The sequence below is a fragment of the Bos grunniens genome, chromosome 6, assembly GCF_055505025.1.
Source record: "Bos grunniens cultivar Pamir isolate PY7600 chromosome 6, Bosgru_T2T1.0, whole genome shotgun sequence".
Classification (NCBI taxonomy): domain Eukaryota; kingdom Metazoa; phylum Chordata; class Mammalia; order Artiodactyla; family Bovidae; genus Bos; species Bos grunniens.
In genome coordinates this window covers 12021351-12041277 of record NC_141170.1, presented here as the reverse complement: position 1 = coordinate 12041277, position 19927 = coordinate 12021351, and the positions used below count along the sequence as shown (strand labels likewise).

Genomic DNA, 19927 nt, shown 5'->3' with positions numbered 1-19927 from the left:
TGAACCTGGGTCTCCCGCATTGTAGGCAGACGCTTTACTGTCTGAGCCACCAGGGAAGCAGAACAACTAAGCTCTGTAGTTTATGCATTATATATGTTAGTCTTCCCTGATTAATATACCCTGCTCAACTTCTCCATAGCGTGTAGGAACAAAGCAAGCCAACGAGTATATTACACAGTTACAGACGGTGGTGCTTGCCTCCCCCGAGGCAGTGGTGAGACCCCAGGCTCCGATTGCTCCTTAACTCTGTGTATGGTAAGTGACAATAAATAACCAGTCTGCTGCAGAAACACCCAGGACATGGAACCAGTGATGGAACTTCAAGATGAACTTGATCCTCTCCCTTGCTGAGTGAACTTGACTTTGGCACTCCCTCTTGCTGGACCCAGATCCTCACCCTTGTGACTTCCCCCCCAGTTCTTCCAGGTCTTTGAGTCTTCCTGGGCCTGACAGGTAGGTTGGCTTCTCAGAGAGAGAGAGCTGTTTTCTAGAAAGATGAGGAAGCTGCTCAGTAGCTTTCCACATTATCCTCCTGAAAGAGTGGTAGTGATGCCGTGTCAGTGGAGGGCCCCTCACGGCCACAGAGAATGACTGACTTCTGTGTGCTCCTCAAGGAGACGTCTTTCTTTTCTTCTTTTTCTTCTTCTTCTTTTTTTTTTTTTTTTACAAAAGACAACATTTCCCTAAAAGTTATTTTTAAGAGGGAAGTGAAGATGAATATGTGCCATGTAAACTCAGGGGGATTTCCTTACTGGCAGGGGCAATTGCCCCAGACTTTGGTCTTGAACGTGGACACCTCATGCCTACAGAGGTGTGGCAAGTGTCCAATATACCCATCAAGTTTTGGTCCCCTGACCAGTCGCATCTTGGCTGCTTTAGAAAACAGAAGAAAGCAAACTTGGGTCCCTGAGCAGACCAAGTGCTTTTTACACAAGCACCCATGGTGGTATCTACTCTGGCCTCAGAAGTCTGGGAATTACTGACATAGATACTCCAACTCTCATGCCGTGGAAGGTGGGCCATCCCAGGTGGCTCAGAGGTAAAGAACCCGCCTGCCAGTGCAGGAGATGTGGGTTTGATCTCTGGGTTGGGAAAATCCCCTGGAGAAGGGAATGGCAACCCACTCCGGTATTCTTGCCTGGAGAATTCCATGCACAGAGAAACCTGGCGGGCTACACAGTGTACAGGGTTGCAAAGAGTCAGACACGACTGAGCGACTAACACTTCAGAGAGACTCAGACTATTTTCACTAATAAACAGGTCCATGAACTTAAGCCCCTGGAGGTGCAAGATTGCTGCCTGGTCTACAACCCCTTTCCAGGGATGGGGTGGCTGTCCGAGCATCTGAGTGTTGCTACCGTGAGTGGTCACAGGAGAAGGAAATCCTGGGCTGGTCCCGGGAAGAAAATATGCTTCTCTGGTGTGAGAAGAGGAGACGAAGTAGGAAAACGCAGAGTCCTCAAACTTTCTGTTTCTCTACGAAGTGAAGTCAGTTCACAGGCCCTTCAGATGACTGTATTCCCAAAGCAGATGGGATCCCCAAGCAAAATGAGCTTCTGCTTTCATTTTAGTCACAAGATTTCAGAGAGAGAGACACAGGGGAGAGAGGCATGGTGAGGGTGAGGGTTGGTGTGCAGTCGCCCAGTCACATCCGACTCTTGGCCATGCCAGGGACTGCAGCTGGCCAGGCCTCCCAGTCCCTCACCATCTCCCGAAGTTTGCCCAAGATCATGTCCATTAAGTCAATGATGCTATCCAGCCATCTCATCCTCTGACACCTTCTTCCCCTCTGCCCTCAATCTTTCCCAGCATCGGGGACTTTTCCAGTGAGTCAGCTGTTCGCATCGGATGGCCCAAGTACTGGAACTCACTCGTAAATATCTGGTAAAAGCAAGAGGCTGGTAAATCCCAACTTCCCATCACTAAGTACCCAGAGCCAAGACAGTTGTGTCCCCCACACCTTTCCCCTTGCTTCTCCGCGTTAGAACCCCTCATGGGTAGCAGGGTATCTTATGACATGTCCTTATCATCACTTGGCCATGGGTCCAAGTTTTGGTTGATGGAAGAGATGGAAAATCAACTCACACTCTCTGGGAAACTTTCTTGAGGAAAATTTCTGTGTGCTGTTCGTTCCTTCTTTTCCTTCCCTTCCTCCCTCCTGCAGACATTGCTATTTTAGACGATGAGAGTGAGCAAGGCAGGAGGGGCAGGGTTTCCGAGAACTTCATGGAACAGAGCTGCCACACAGCCTTGAACTGTTTACCTTTAGACTTGACTTACATAGAAAATAAACATTTGTCATGTCTAAGCTCCACGATTTCTTTTTAAAAGTGTCTTGCTGCCTTAAATTTTGTTCTCAGCTGCGGCGTTCTCCATTAACAAACACAGCAGAGTCTCTGATCAAAGGCATGGGCCCATGTTTCCCAGAAGCATAATGAGAAGTTCTAGGTTCAAATCTTGGCCATGTGACCTCGTGGCAAGCTCGTAAGCCTGGGAGGAATAAGAGTGTGCGCCTGCGTGCTTAGTCGTTCAGTTGTGTTGGACTCATTGCGACCCTGTGGACCGTAGCCCGCCAGGCTCCTCTGTCCATAGCAAGAATACTGGAGTGGGTTGCCATGCCCTCCTCCAGGGGATCTTCTGACCCAGAAGTTGCACACAAATCTTACATCTCTTGCATTGGTAGGAGGGTTCTTTGTCACTAGCGCCACCTGGGAAGCCCAGGAATAAGAGTATCTACCCCAAATAACTGCTGAGAAGCTTAAATAAATAACTCCCCGGCTCAGTGCCCCTCTAAGGAATTGCTGTGTTCTGCATTTCGTGTCTTTTCAAGGTCAACTTCAAGGCCAAATCTTTTTTCACTCAGTCCAGATCTTCAGATCTTCAGATCTATATTTGGAATTTGTTCATTAGTTGGTGCCCGTTTTCAGACAAAATATGTGCCTTTCCATCATTCAGCTGTTTACAAGCACCTACCAGTTATTCTGAAGGATTCTTCGAGCAGAGCTCCCTTCTAGCCAAGAGGCTCCGGGAGTCAATGACTGAGAAACCGAGGCTGCCGCTGGGGCCCAGCTTACACGTGTGCTGTGATGAAGCTGAGCTCTGTGCCATTGCTGTCTATGTCTACTGGTGTCTCCACAAGTTTCCTAGTTTCGCTTGGGCCCTGTTTAGCTAATCATGCATTGAAGAGAATAAAATGTGTTCAGTTCAGTTCAGCCACTCAGTCGTGTCCGACTCTTTGCGACCCCATGAATCGCAGCACGCCAGGCCTCCCTGTCCATCACCAACTCCCAGAGTTCACTCAGACTCACGTCTATGGAGTCAGTGATGCCATCCAGCCATCTCATCCTCTGTAGTCCCCTTCACAGCTAAATTAGACAAGTTTATAAAAGGTCTGGCATGCACCCCACCTGATAGGTTAATTTCTTTCCATTTTCTCTCATTCTCTGGACTCACTGATATTCGAATTCCACACTCACATCCCAGGTTCTTTCTCCCACATGAGGCTGCCTTTCTCCATTTTTATCCTTTAAAAACTTGAAGGTATTTGGGGATGGAAGGCATCAGCCTGTTCTTCCTCTTGGTCTGTGAAGAGGGGGTAGTTTACACTCTGCACCCTGGCTGGTCCCAAACTTTAGAACCTCTTCTGTTTGGCATCCATCCATGGCTGTAGGGAAAGGCAGGAAGGGACTTCCTAGAGTTACTTTCAGTCTCTGAGTCAAGGATGATGATGTTGAATAAATCTTGACTATATGACTTATATAGTCAAGAGGAGAAGGAAGAAAGGAGGGAAGCAGGCAGGGAAAGAAAGAATGGAAATAGAATATACAGACATAGGTAATTTATGTATGAGGATGAGATGGATAGATAACACCTCTGACTCAACAGAAATGAAATTGAGCAAAGTTCGGGAGATAGTGAAGGACAGGGAAGCCTGGTGTGCTGCCCTCCATGGGGTCTCACGGAGCTGGACACGTCTCAGCAACTGAACAGCAATTTTATGTATGTTGTATATCTAATACATATTAAATCTCTATCTATCTATCCATTTATTAATTATCTATCTATCTGTCTACCTGCTCAGTCATCTAGCACTTCTGGCTAGATTTCAGTTTTCAGTGAATGAATTTCAGTTTTATTCACTGAATCATAGTCTCCTGATCTGAAGAGTATGATCTGTGAATTTCAAGTCACAAATAGTCTAAACTTGCAGGCATAGCTGTATGGGAAACATTCACTGGGAGTTGGGAGAACAGGCTCAAGGTTCTCACCAGATAGCTCTTGGAAATTCACTTCCCTTTTCTAGTTCTTAGTTTCCTCATCTGTAAAGTATGGTATGAGAATCTCAGACTAGCCGAGTCCTGGGAACCTTTCATTTTTATTTCCCTTTTCAAAAATTTGTGGTCAAGATATCTCATTGAATTGTGATGCCATTTTGTATTTTTAAGAGTATTCTAGTGTACTGATGTTACATGTGCTTTGATAAATGCATTAAGTAGAATTATTATCAATTACAACAAACAGACAAAAATTCGTGGTCAAAGCTGGTTAGAGTATCTGACATATTAAGAAACTACCTCAGTTGGTTGAATGAATGGGTAGATGGATGAATGAATGATGATATTTAAACAGGCAGCTGCCTCTTGGTGGAGGCAGACTTGATAAGTTTCCATCCACCTGTCTATATTTTTTTCTTCAGCCAGTGATTCTCAAAAGACTATCCTAGCAGTACCTGAATTAGAATTATCCTTCTGGCCTCACTACAGCTCTGCCAAAGAACAAACCCTGGCATGGGTTTGTGATAAGCATTTTTTGCTGCTGAGATTCTGATACACACTGGATTTTGAAGGCAATTGTAAATCCGTGGGCTTATCAACCCACGGATGATTGGAATCCTGGCTTGTGTTTATGAAAACTGGGTGGAGAGCTTTTTCCTGCATTTCAATTGTTAACATTTCAATTTGTTTCTGTTCACCAGCTTCCCCAGCATTTTGGGGGAGAACGAGCCTCTGCTATAGTAATACAGATATTGCACTACCTAGAAATGGCCAGCAGGCGGCAGTGGATGCTCACATATTCCTTACCTACCATTTCCCTCCCCGCGAAGTCTTAAAATTTATATTATTTTTTCTTTTAGAAGTGAGGGTAAAAAAAAAACCCACAAACTTTAAGACGGATTTTCCTTAGGAAAAAACCAAAACAAAACAAGTATTCCTGTGCAAAATGAAATTTGTTGTCTGTTTAATTGAGTCAAACAACAAGCGTCTTTATCAGTGTTTTTATTGTGTATGGTGACTTAAGACAGAAGGACGCACTTTCTAAATGGGCTGTCCTCTCCAATATCAATCTTTATTCAGTAGAAGGAGACAATCTCCTGAGTTTATTTTGTGGAAAACCTTGACACTCTTTTCTATATATCAACATCACCGAAGATGTTGATATTGACAGGTTGTCCAAGTTTGGATATGTGTCTGTCTTCTAGGCCTAGAGAATTTTTTTTTTTTTTGATAGATTGTTTTGAGCATAAAAAATATGCTGCTGTAGGAAAACCATAAGATACAGATGAGCAAAAAAGAGAAGTAAAGTCAGAATAATATTCCCATACCAAGATATAGTGGTTTAGTTGATAAGTTGTGTGACCCCATTGTGACTCCATGGACTGTAGCCCGCCAGGCTCCTCTGTCCATGAGATTTTCCAGTCAAGAACACTGGAGTGGGTTGCCATTTCCTTCTCCAGGGGATCTTCCTGACCCAGGGATCGAACCAGGGTCTCCTGCATTGCAGGCAGAATCTTCCCCAACTGAGAGATAGCCACTATAAATATTTAATTAGAGCAAAATCACTAACACACACACAAGCACACATATACAGACATGATATAAATTATGTGTATATGATCACAATGTGTGTGCGTGTTTTTTTGCCTGCCCTTTCATATAATATCTTGCTATAATATACCCCTCAGTGACTATGCTTCAAGATCATCATTTTTAATGTCTATGTAGTATTCTTTCATATAGACGTTCTTTTAATTTCAACTGTATTTTTACCATATTTTCAATGAGTCGCATGATACAAAATTGCAAGTGCCTTTAAAGTACCTGGGAATGTTATAAATATCATGGTGATAAACTGTCTTTTATATAAATCATCACATGCGTCTTTAATTATATCGGCTTTATTCTAGTTAAGTAGACCCTGGCCATAGTGTGTAAGCTTGCAGAGGCTGAGGTGGTCTGGTTCACTAAGTATTTTTGTTAGGGTGTGGATTCAAGTGCTCTGGGCAAGTCTGGGCAGCTTCATCTCTCTCAACTTTGGAGGCAGGGTTGATTTGTTTCTGTTTCCTTGCTTGTGTCTCTGCTGCTGCTGCTGCTGCTGCTGCTGCTGCTGCTGCTAAGTCGCTTCAGTCGTGTCTGACTCTGTGCGACCCCATAGGCGGCAGCCCACTAGGTTCCCCTGTCCCTGGGATTCTCCAGGCAAGAACACTGCAGTGGGGTGTCATTGCCTTCTCCGGCTTGTGTCTCTAGAATGCTGTTAATGAAATGGAATCTGTTTGTCAGTTTCCCTCTCCCTTAAGGCAGGTGGAGAACAAGTCCCGAGGGAGAGAATACAGGTCACACTTAACATTCGCCAGCCACTGAATCAGATTAGCAACCTCTTTTGAGGCACCATCCCCTTTAGAATTTTCTACAGCCCCTCCGCCCTTGCTCCCCAAACTCTAAGTGGATGGTAGAAAGTGTTGAGAGGTGGCAAGCATGTGGGGAAAATATGCTTGAAAACAGAGACTTAGTACGATTTAGAAACAACAGCCTTGAGAGAACTGGAGAAGGAAATGGATCCCCGCTCCAGTGTTCTTGCCTGGAGAATCCCATGGGCAGAGGAACCTGGCAGGCATGGGGTAGAAAAGAGTTGGACACGACTGAGCGACCGAGTAACACACCTTGAGTCAGTGCAGCCTCTCTTAGGACCTGACTGAGAGGCTTTTGTAAGAAGGATTAGACCTGGTTACTCGTTTGTTTCTTATTTATATTCATACTTGCAAAGTTGATTTTGCTTTTTCCTCCTTCTCGCTGCTGTGCGGGGCACACCGGGTGCTGGTTATACTCTCCCAACGTATGTTATATGAATATAACACATTATAAGTAATATAAAGAATAATTCATTATATATAATATAATACAATGAATCCTGTGAATTCATTTGTGCTGACATCACTCCCAAAGCCCCTATTGCTTCTTTGCACACTCCCTCTGGTCAATTTCTCATTTCCTGTTTTTTTTTTTTTTTTTGGCCATGCCTCGTGGGATCTTCGTTCCCTGACCAGAAACCAAACCCAGGCCCTTGGCAGTGGAGGCTTGCAGTCCTAACCACTGGAAAGCCAGGGAATTCCCGATTTCTCTTTTTTTTTTTTTTTTAAGTCTTGTTCCAGTCATCATTTCTAGCCGTCAGTTTTCTAGGAAATTTTATGGGACCTCCCTTGATATAACAATACTCTAAGATGAATATTCAAACTTTAACAGGGTCCTAAATAAGTGTCTACTAACAGGAACTAGGCCCTTTTAAAAGAGATATAGGAGAAGCACAAAAAGTGGTTTCTGACTCATTCATCCACCCAACACATATTTTAGAAGGAGTCCATTATGTACAGTTTAGTTGAACAAACACTAATGAGTGGCCACAAATACTGGCACGCTGCCAGAGTTCTACCCATTTTGCAGATGAAGAAACTGGGGCCCACAGGGATCTGCGCTTCATCCAAGACTACGCAGCTAATAAATGGAGAGCCAGGATCTCCACCTCATCTGGCAGCCTCCAAAGCTGTGGACGTCATAGACTTCCAGCCTGGGAGCAATCAGAGGGAAAGACTCTAAGTCACTAACGTCGCCTTGAACAGGCCAATAGCTTTATCTAAGGAAAAATGGAAAAGGATGGAAGGAGGAATAACAGACTCCTGCTGACATTGCCACTGCTTCGGTGCCTGGGGGCCCTGACTTACCTGTGGCACTGTCGATTCTGGGCCATGACCTAGGACAGAAAAGAGAACCAAGGTAAGTGTCTGCTGCATTCAATTCATTGTCCTCCCCAGAGGAGCAGGTAGTCATCGAAGGCAGGTCACAAATCAAGTTGTAGAGCACTTCCTTTGTGCTTGTGCTGTTCTAGACCCAAAGGAACATCTCATTACAGAGAATTCAGGAAAACAGAGAAGTGCATCTAGAAAAAAACAGTCAACACCACAGGTAATATTTCGGCGAGGCTCAGGCATATGTACGGGCTTCCCTGGTGGCTCAGACGGTAAAGTGTCTGTCTGCAATGCAGGAGACCCAGGTTCAATCCCTGGTTTGGGAAGATGCCCTGGAGAAGGAAATGGCAGCCCACTCCAGTATTCTTGCCTGGAAAATTCCACGGACGGCGGAGCCTGGTAGGCTACCGTCCATGGGGTTGCAAAGAGTTGGACACAACCAAGCGACTTCACTTCACAGGCATATGTGCACATGTGTGTATGAGGATGTCTGCATGCATTTTGATATATAGATGCCTAAAAATAATATGAAAGAATGCATAGGCTCCTACAGATATAGAGAACAGACGTGTGAGCCCATGCTGGAGGAAGGGGAGGCAGGGGTGAATTGGGAGATTAGGACTGACATATACACACTACCATGGGTGAAGTCTATTGACCCTGCTATAAAGCACAGGAAGCTCAAACTCTTCTAGAGGAGAGGGATGGGGGAGGTGGGAGGGGGGACCAAGAGGGAGGGGATATATGTATCAGATCAGATCAGTCGCTCAGTCGTGTCCGACTCTTTGTGACCCCATGAATCACAGCACGCCAGGCTTCCCTGTCCATCACCAACTCCCAGAGTTCACCCAGACTCACGTCCATTGAGTTAGTGATATATGTATACATACAGCTGATTCCCTTCATGGTACAGAAGAAACTAACATGACATTGTAAAGCAATTGTACTCCAATAAAAACTGCATTGTAGATCTTTAACTGTTACTAAGAAACATGCTATTTATCTGCTGTGTGATTTCTGCAGGGGGAAATTAGGCTCTTGCTCCCTTTTGAAACTGTAAATCATGTTGCATTGTGGACCCCTGGTTGCATTTTGAATCCGATTGCTGAGTATTTCCTTGGAGAGACTCCATCAAGTGCAGCGGAAGTGTCTGACAATGATATTGTGCGTCTTCTTAGCTCCTTGTTTCATATCACTCACATGCCTTCTGGATGGTTTGCATCAATCTTTCAATCTATATTCTTGTTTACAGAGTGAGGGGTGATCATCTCATCCCATCTTACCACTGTTAAATCCACGACCGTTTAAAACCATTTAAGACAACTTTTCCTACTTGCCGCTTGATTCTTTTTTACCTGTTTCACTTCCTTGACGACTAGTGAGGATGAATTGTTATTTATTTTTTCCAAATAGTTTCAGGCCTTTGCATGTCTTCATTGGTGAAGTTATCTGGGAAGACCAGTGAGGTCTTCTCCTGGCCGCCACATTCCCCCTTGGACACATTCCCCAGTGTGCTTTTGGAAGCTCCTTTTCCCTAGATTTCGGGTGATGATCTGAAAAGCCCTGGGGTAATGAGAGCTCTAAAGGATGAGCCTGCTGTGAGCTTAGTTGTTTGCGCCTTTAATAACCCCTGGTCCTTGCAGGGTACCTATTCTCCGAGGCTCTCAAAGTGCGTCACAGGAGCAATTAATTGAGCATCGCAACACACACCAGGTGTAAATATTTATGAGGTCTCGTTGGTGGTGGCTGGGATGCCAGGCACAGAAGAGTTAAGCTGGGAGATCGTAGTCACCAGGAGATCACAGCCCACGAGCCCCACTTCCAGCTCAGCCTGTTGCCTTCTTCTCACAAGGTTCATGCCACAAATGATTCTGTTGGGTAGCTACCACTGTTCCAAGTTCATGGAGGAAATGTGGGGTTCACAGGGCTCCATGGCTCATCCCATCCTGCCAAGATCGAAGGAATTACCACCAGCCTGTGGGACACCCCCCTTCCCAAGATCCTTGCCACCTCCCCTGGCCCTTGCCTGCAGGCGCTGGCCAGCCATGCTTTGGAAGGACTGTGCACTGCCCTGAGGTGCCGTGTGGTTCGCTCTTGGCTCTCTTTCAAGTTACCCGAGATTCTGCAGAAATTAACAGTAAATCAGCCAGGAAGGAGCAGATCATTTATCTGGGGCCTGAGAGCTCTCTCTTGACACTTTCCACACATGACCTCTTCCCTGACATCTTGGTCTTTGATTAACACCACGAAAGGCTCCCCAGAGTTGCAACTCCTGATGTGTGAGACAGAAATGATATATTTCTGGGACGGTACAGGCAGCCTGATGTGGGCGTGGCAGGCCATGGACAGACGGGAGCGCGTGAGCATAGGCAGGATGGGGTCCTGACCCGGGGACTCTGAGAGCGAGGCACCCTCTTCCTGGGACTGGAGGAGGAGCTTCAGGTTTTAAATTAAGATTTCGTTCTCTGTCTAATCTTAGCCTCACCCCCATTTTTATTTTATTTTTAAAATTTTATTTATTTACTTATTTCATTTTTGGCTGTTCTGGATCTTTGTTGCCAAGCGAGCGTTTCTCTAGTTGTGGCGAGCGGGGGTTACACTGTAGTTGCCGTGCCCAGCCTTTTCATTGCGGTAGCTTCTCTTGTTGCAGAGCATTGGCTCTAGGGCGTGTGGACTTCAGTAGCAGTGGCTCCCCGGCTCTGGAGCACAGTCTCAACAGTTGTGGTGTATGGGCTTGGTTGCTCTGTGGCATGTGGGATCTTCTCAGATTAGGGATCGAACCTGTGTCTCCTGCATTGGCAGGTGGATTCTTTCCCACTGAGCCACCAGGGAAGCCCTCACCCATCCAGTTTTTAGACTCAAAGACCATCAACATCTGAAAGTACATTGGAAATAATGTCCAATTTGTGGTTGCAGGTTTCAGATTCTTGGAGGCTGGACTGAGGTCTTGGGATGCTAAAAAGAGCGTATCTGAAGGGAAAAACACCTGTTCAGGCACTGAGCAGGGCTCAGCTCTGGCCGGTGGGCTTTCCCTGCTTTGCAGATGCAACTAAGACTTAGGAGTCACGTGTCTGAAGTGACACGGAAAGCCATCAGCAGTGACAGGATTGGCCTTATTATTCACCAGCTGAGGCAACAACTTAGTCCGCCGGGCTCCCTGCCTCTGGAAGCTTCCTCCCAGTTGTAAAGCCGTCTGCAAGTGGTTTATCTGCTGACTCCTCTTGGTGGGGCCCCAAAGCCACAGTGCTCATTCATATGTCATATCCTCTGGGACTGTGCACCCCAGGGTCCTCTGTGCGTCAATGCAAGCCAGATGAATTAGCAGAGGAAGCAGCAGCCAGGCAGGAATGATGTTATTATTCCAGCTGAGCCCAAAAGCCCGGGGTGGGGGTGGGGTGGGGTGGGGAGGGAGGCTGCAAGGAGGGGTCTGGGGAGGCGTCCTGGACTCCAGGGGTATGTCTGGCTGGAGTGCGGACCATGTCTCAACACCAGCAGATGACAAGCACTCTGAAAAGGCTCCTGTGTTAACACTCTTCATAGCCTGACAGCCCAGGGTGATTAATGACGGATGCCGCTCGCAGATTTCCTGGAGATTTGATGCATTCTCTCTGTGCTTAAGCAAGGCCCATGGTTAGCAAGCTGCCTCTTGCCAGGGAATGACAAGGATGCTCCCTGGCTTGCTTTCGTCAACAGCATCCATCACGTGGCCACGTGTGAACAGGCCGCAGCTGGATGGTGTGTCGCTTGGCAGCCGCCCCTCTGCCCTCCCGACCCTCCTGCTCCTTTTGGTATCTGGGCCCTGAGGAAAGCAGCTGTCCCTCTCTATTTCTGCTTGGACAGGCAGGTGTCCACATGGTGGGCAGGGCAGTTCATGGTGTATGGAGTGACCAAAGCTGGCCTCCAGAGGTTCGTGGTTTTCAATATTTAAGGCTCATTACAAATGAAGATGTTTAATTTCTGAGTTAGTTTGAATTTTTAATACTTCTTAATAATTTAAAAGGTTTAATCATTTTTAATTTTTCGAGGGTACTAGATTAAACTCCTCCCCCCTCCACCCCTTGCTTCCTGGGAGAACTGGGTCTGATGGAGCGGGCAGGGTGCACGCATGTTGTCTTATCCATGGGAACAGAGTTTGGATGGTGTGTTATTCCGGTCCCATAGGGACGGGACTTGATCCTGTCTCCAGGGTCAGGCTCCTGGCTTGGAGATTAATTCCTCATCACCCTCTCGAGTCTGGTGGGCCCCTCTGGGTCTCCCTAGGCACCTGCCGCTGGTCCAGAATGCGGCAGCAAACCCCCTGGGAAGTGGTTGGGGTGATTTCATCCCCTTTCCCAAACCTCCAGGATTAACTGGCTCAGCTCCATACCTCACTGAAAGCTCTGCTCCTGAAATAGAAAGATGACTTTAGAATAAAATTCTCTGATTTGGGGGAAAATGACTGATTTTTTTTTAATAGTCACTACATCTAGTAGCTCTGCTGGTAAAGAATCTGCCTGCAATGCAGGAGATCCTGGTTCAATTCCTGGGTCAGGAGGATCCGCTGGAGAAGGGTTAGGCTACCCACTCCAGTATTCTTGGGATTCCCTGGTGGCTCAGCTGGTAAAGACTCCACCTAAACCTGGGTTTGATCCCTGGGTTGGGAAGATCCCCTCCAGTATTCTGGCCTGGACAATTTCATGGAGTGTATAGTCCATGGGGTTGCAGAGTCAGACATAACTGAGCAACTTTCACTTTTCAAACTCATTTTAGGAGCTTCCTGGTAGCTCAGTGATTAAAAAAAAATCTGCCTGCCAATGCAGGAGATGCGGGTTCGATCACTGGGTCGAGAAGATCCCCTAGAGAAGAAAATGGCAAGCCCCTCCAGTATTCTTGCTTGGAGAATCCCATGGACAGAGGAGCCTGGTGGGCTACAGTCCATGGGGTCACAAAAGAACTGGACACAGTTTAATGAGTAAAAACAACAGCAAAACTCATTTTAAATATAAAACAAAAAGGAGTGAAGGTAGAGGTCAAGTTTCTAAATTCATTCCCTTCTTCCTGCTCTATCTGCAGCATGTTGGGAGCTCATTTCACTCAAACTTCATAGCAATTCTTGTTGGATAGTATCTTGCTATCAGTGTCAGGGCTACGATGGGATGTTAGTGCTGTATATCCCACCTGATGGGCCCACCCTCTTCTCTCCACCTCCCTGAGGGATGGGGAGGGTTTGCATCAGCGAGACACACAGGCGGAGGTGTGGAAACGCACAGGGAGCTTGGAGGGCAGGGAGCCTGAGGGATAAGCTGGAAGGACTGTGTTGACCTCTAGGTGGTGTGACGCATCTTAACGCAGAGGATAAAGGATGATCAGAGCCGCATCTCAGGAAAGTGATGCCGGAGCACACATGTCCGAGTGGAGAGGGAAGGACAGGGGTGTAACAGTCTCAGGAAGAGGTGTGACAGGCCTCAACAGTGTGGGTTTTTATTCTTCCCTGACATAGGCACCCAAACCCTCCTCTGATCACCTGGCACCTGCCCGGTGGAACCCACACTTATGTCACCAGAGCGGAGCCCAACTCTCCTTCTCAAACTTCCTACCCCAGGCCCTTAGCTCCTAAAGGGGAGACCAGGTGCCTAACACAGTGCCTGGAACGCAGCTTATGCACAAAAGCATGTTGTTGAATGAGCACAGAGGAGGGAAGGGGCAGGTGGATGACGGCGAGGCAGGCGGCAGGGAAACACAGATAAGAGAACAACCCCGGAGTGACAGCCTCGAGCCCCACCACAGCCCACGTCTGGGTCCACATGCAGACTCGGCCTCCTCCAGAGAGGCCTGCAGGGTGTCCAGCACGTAGGAACCTGGTCCGTGGGTGTGCATGCAACCCCCCCCCGGGGACTGGTTCCAGTTTTCATTACAAATTTGACGTCGGAGAATAAGGAACGACTCCTTATTCCTTTGAAGCAGATGAAATTCACACCAAGGTGGAATCAGATCAAGTCTCGTATTTAATAAGTGAATAATGGTTCCTTCCTTTTTAGGGGCAGGTGATGGAAATGTTCTTTTAAAAATTGAAGTATAATTGATTTACAATGATCCAGGTGTACAGAAACGTGATTCAATTATATATGTATATTCTTTTCCAGACTCTTTTCCACTATAGGTTATTATAAGATATTGAGTATAGTTCCCTGTGCTATACAGTAGGTCATGTTGTTAATCTACTGTAAATAGAGTATATCTGCTAATACCCAATTCCCAATTTATCCCTCCTCCCTTCCTTCTTAGTGGGGCTTCCCCGGTGGCTCAGATGGTAAAGAATCCACCTACAATGCAGGAGACCCATGTTTGATCCCTGGGTCAGGAAGATCCCTTGGAGAAGGGAATGACTACCTACTCCTGTATTCTTGCCTGGAAAATTCCATGGACAGAGAAGCCTGGCGGGCTATAGTCCATGGGGTCTCAAAAGAGTCAGACATGACTGACCAACTAACACTACCCCCTTGGTAAACATAAGTTTGTTTTCCAAGTCTGTGAGTCTATTTCTGTTTCATAAATAAATTCACTGTATTATTTTTTTCAGATCCCACGTATTAGTCAATATCATATAATATTTGTCCTTCTCTATCTGATTGACTTCACTTAATATGATAATCTCCAGGTTCATCCATGTTGCTGCAAATGCCTTGTTTCATTCTTTTTTATGGCTAAGTGATATTCCATTCTGTATATATATCACATCTCCTTTCTCCATTCGTCTGAGGATGCACACGTGGGTTGCTTCCGTGTCTTGGCTGTTGTGAATAGTAAGAAGTGCTGCAGTGAACTTTGGGGTGGCTGTATCTTTTTGAAATAGAGTTTTTGTCTTTTTGGTTGTATGCCCAGGAGTGGGATTTCTGGATCATATGGTAGCTCTATTTTTAGTTTTTAAGGAACCTCAACACTGTTCTCCATAATGGCTGCACCAATTTACATTCCCACCAACAGCATAGGAGGATTATGGATTCATTTTTTTTGCGAAAGATATCCTTGACTAGGTCTAAGAATCTTCTCTTTTCTATTTTGTTTTTACAGAAAAATATTTGGGAGGATGCAACTCCCTGAAGTTATCCCCAGAAAGACACTGCCAGTGTTTGATCTCATTCTGAACTGTGAAACGCTCATAGCCCCCACCACACTCTTGCCTAGGGGCAGCCTAGTCTGACTCTCACCCCCTCGGCATCCTACCCTACCAGGGTCCCAGAGCCTTCCCTCCTCTAAGCTTCTGTGTCAGCCCTTCTAGCTCTAACTGTACACTTGGTGTAGCTCAAAGCAGTGTATAGTTATTAACTTCTTACATAAATCTCATATTAAATTTCACTTTTCCTTCTTTCCTCAACTAGACTTTAAGTTCTTTGGGGACAGAAAGCATGTCCTGTGAGCTACAATCCTTTCCATATATGCTATCTAAGCTCCTGACAAATATTCAAAGAGGAAAATAAATTTATTTGGCAGTTTGATGGTCATACAGCAGACGAGTGAGCGGTGCAGAGCGCGGTACTTTGCCAGGCCGACTTTAGCTCCAGTGGGCAGAGCAACGCCTGAATCTACCATCCCCTCCACCCTCCACACGCTCTCTGTCCCTCTCCCGTTTGTTCTGCCATCTCTCCCTGTTTCTCTCGCTCTCTTTTTCGGCTGTGCAGCCTAGCCTGTGGGATCTCAGTTCCTGGACCAGGGATAGAACTCAGGCCCTCGGCAGTGAAATTGCCAAGTCCTAACCACGGAACTGCCAGGAAATTCCCTTCTCTCTCTTTTTGTTTTTCCATCCTTCTTGCTCCGTGAAAAGTTTCTTTTATCACCTATTTCAGGATCCAGTCTCTGCCAGGTGCTGGGAGGAGTACAAGCTCGTAGCATCCTGGGGCATCCTGACTTTATCCACCTCCTTCCCGCTCTTCTTATTCCGTTCAGCTGTGTTTATTGACCATTTTCCACATAGGAGCTGACGCAGGAGCTCCTTGCAGATGAGAGCTGGGGGGACAGCACACTTTCCCACGCATCCTCTGAAAGCTCCTGGCACCCTCTGTAAAGCTCTCAGCTTGGGGGAATCTTTAGGAAGGACACTTTCTGCACAGTGAGGGGACCAGAGGGAACAGAAGTGATTCTTAACATCTCTCTCGGCGCCGCAGATACTCAGAGCAGTTGAAGAACAGGAAGGGGAAAACCAGGGAAGCCAAGCTCAGACCTACAGCTGTGGCCGCCCATCCCGAGCTGAGCTGTGATCTCAGGGGTGCCTGGCAAGGACAGCCGGCAGGGGGCCTCCCAGTGCACTGAACGGAACAGGGAAGCCAGCTCCCTGAGGACCGGCCTCCTGGGGCCTGAGAATTGACAGCCAGCTCCACCTGGTCCCCTGGAGTTGGCTATTGCTGCAGGTATTAATGGTGGGAGAGAAAAATCCCTAGACAGTGAGGTGATGCATTGGACAGAGTATGAATGTGGGAAACGTGAGCGACGCTGTTAGGAATGGCCTCGTCAGGAATGGGGATGGAAACAGAGCCTTGCACTTGGAGTGTGAGCCTTGGCTTGGCTTCTCCCTAGAAAGTGGGTTTGAGAAAGCCCTCCGGCTCCCAGTCCTTGCCACCCCCCGAGCTCACAGGGCCTGCGTCTGCTTCGGCCGCCGCATGGGGCCCAGTGTCTTGTGTTCTGTGACACCGGCCTTTTTGTTTCTTTCCACCAGAGGCTGAGCATCTTGATGGCAGGGGCTTTGTCTTCCTCGTCTTTGATTTTTCTGGTCCCCAGGGCAGTGATCTCTCACAGGTGAGGACAGCGTTCTCTCCCATTTCCATCCCACCCTCCCGCACCCCTATCTTACATCTTCTTCCTTCCATCTCGTTTATCTAGTTGAGAGGGCTGAGCCCAGAGGCCTCTTACTCCAGCTCCAAAGCTTGCACTCTTGGTAACAATGTTTGATGTCGAGGTTCTCAAACATGCCCAGCCGTCATCATCAGTGGGAGGGCTTGTTTAATCCAGGGGCTCAGACTCTAAAACCCAAGTGTCTGATTCAGTGGTGGGGCTGAGGACTTACACTTCCAAGCAGCTCCCAGATATGCTGATACTGCTGGTCCAGGGACCAGCTCTAAGAATCGCTGCTAGAAATCTTCGTGATTGGGGATGTCCTTCTCAGGACATGTCAGCTCGAAGAATCGACACTGGAGGCTTCGTGATTGTGGGTGTGAATGTCCTTTCTCAGGACATGTGCTCCTTCTTCATAGTGGAGTCTTGACAAGCGTAGGTTTGAGACTCACAGGAACAGAAAACTTAGAACCCAGAACAGGCTCTGGATTTGAAGTCAGACTCTGAATCTAGATCCAGCTCTTACCAGTTACCGGCTCTGTGGCTGTGACCAAGATGTGGTGCCTCTCTCAGGCTTTCTTTCCTCATCTGTTAAATGGGAATGATCACAGTGGGTTGGCCAAAAAGTTCATTGGGGTTTCTCTGTGACATCTTCCCAAACTTTTTGGCCAACTCAATACCTGCTTCAGAGGATTAAATGCTGAGGTTTCTTTTATGGAGAGTCTGGTGCTTGTTAGGCATTCCGTTATTGATTCGAGTTTGGACTCCATTGGAAAACATCAGTGACGTGCTTCTGTTTCTGCCCACATGGGAATGTGGTGGGTGTTGAAGACTCTGCCAGGTAGATTCCACGGGCTGTTCTAGAAAACAGTCGTCTCAGTCTTGTGGACAGGTCACGGGTAATGGACAGGTATGTGATCCTGTGTTTCTCTTGGATAGTCTCCTGGGCGGTATCACCTTTGTGAACCCCCAGCACCGAGCTTTGCTTTCTCCCTTGTATGTTACCAGGAGGTCCGTGCATGTTTGAGTTTGGGGTGGGTGGGGGAGGACAGCCCTTCTGTGCCTGTTGCTGGAGTTGACCCCAACACCTAACTGAGGGATGGCAGTCACGAGGTCAGCGATGCAGAGCCAGGGTTGCTTCAGAGATTGGTAATATTTATCCTACTCAGGCCTATTGTTTGCCATACACCTCAGCCTCAGGGAAGTTATTCACCGTGTCCAGCCTGTGTTCTTCTCTTAGTGAGAATGTGACTGCTAGGCTGCAGTGAGACACTACCTATTGAGATTTTTTATTTTCATTTTTAAAAATTGGAGTATAGTTGATTTACAATGTTACTGGCAACGACCCATTGCTTAGTCAGTGAAGAGTCTCCCTGCATTGCAGGAGACCTGGATTTGATCCCTGGGCCTGGAAGATCCCCTGGAGAAGGAAATGGCAATCCACTCCAGTATTCTTGCCTGGAAAATCCCACGGACAGAGGGGCCTGGCAGGCTATAGTCTATGGGGTTGCAGAGTTGGACATGACTTAGCGACTAAACCACCAACCACCACCACTGAGTCAGTTATACACGTATATACATCCAATCCCTTTTTAAGATTCTACTCCTATATAGGCATTACAGAGTACTGAGTAGAGTTCCCTGTGCTATACAGTAGGTCCTTATTAGCTTTCTATTCATATATGTGCTGTGAGTGCCATGCTAAGTTGTTTCAGTCGTGTCCGACCCTTTGAGACCCTATGAATGTAGCCTGCCAGGCTCCCCTGTCCATGGGATTCTCCAGGCAAGAATACTGGAGTGGGTTGCCATGCCCTCCTTCAGGGGCTCTTCCCGGTCCAGGGATCAAACCCAGGTTGCTTAGGTCTCCTGCACAGGCAGGTTCTTTACCACTAGTGCCACCTGCTGCTGCTGCTGAGTCGCTTCAGTCGTGTCCGACTCTGTGCGACCCCATAGACGGCAGCCCACTAGGCTCCTCTGCCCCTGGGATTCTCCAGGCAAGAACACTGAAGTGGGTTGCTGTTTCCTTCTCCAATGCATGAAAGTGAAAAGGGAAAGGGAAGTCACTCAGTCGTGTCCGACTCTTAGCGACCCCACGGACTGAGGACCCCAGGCTCCCCCATCCATGGGATTTTCCAGGCAAGAGTACTGGAGTGGGGTGCCATTGCCTTCTCCGAGTGCCACCTAGGAAGCCCCTATTTATATATAGTAGTGTGTATATGTCAACCCCAGTCTCCCCATTTATCTCCCCCTCTTTCCCCCTTGGTAACCATTAGCGTGTTTTCTACATCTGTGACTTGATTTCTGTTTACAAATAGGTTCATGTGTACCAGGTTTTTAGATTCCACACACAAGCGATTTCATATGATATTTACCTTTCTCAGCATACAAGCTCTTAAAATAGCACCTAGCCCGTGGCGAGCACTCAGTGCCTGTTGGCCTTTGTTATTTACTGAGAACCTACTGTGTTCCAGGCACGCTGCAGAGGTCAGGCAGTTATTCCCCAAACACAAGCACTACCTTATATCCGGGGGATTGATGGTGGGTAAGACAGTCTACTCTTGCTTTTCTTTTTTTTTTTTCATGTTGCATCACACAGCTTGTGGGATCTTATTTCCCCAACCATGGACTGAACTGGGCCCTCAGCAGTGAAAGTGTGGGAGTTCTAAGCACCTGACCACCAGTTAATTCAGTCTGCTCTTGTTTCCAAGTACCATTTCTAAAAGAAGCAAGGCATTGAAATGGAAAGGGGCTTGTTTGAGTGAGGTCACTCAGCTAGGGAGCAGAACCTATTCTGTCCTTTGGTCCTGCCCATATGTGGCACTGCCCTTACTGCATCATCACCAGACGCTGATAATGATCATTTGAGTGGAGAATGAAAACATCCATTTACTAGTTCTGAAAGTATGATGGTAGATCCAAATCTGTAGTTTTTAGACATTTTGATTTGATTTATAGATCTCAGATACTAATTTATATTCATATAATACTTTCATTATAAAATATGCAGTGGTACAAAGATTTGTATGTATATAGGAGTTTTTTTTTTTAATTTGGGTTTATAAATGGTTTGGAACAGGTTGCAGAAACATCGTCTGTTGCTCTTTT

At 46.9% G+C, this 19927-nt stretch overlaps 1 protein-coding gene across 1 annotated transcript in view; it reads right to left on the bottom strand.

The window, feature by feature from the left end:
• The window catches only part of CLNK (cytokine dependent hematopoietic cell linker), a 209011-nt gene that overhangs the window by 96356 nt on the left and 92728 nt on the right, over positions 1-19927 (bottom strand). Inside the window, exon 4 of the mRNA XM_086407495.1 lies at positions 7994-8022. Coding sequence (XP_086263621.1) covers positions 7994-8022 — 29 coding nt within the window. The remainder of the gene's footprint in view (positions 1-7993; positions 8023-19927) is intronic.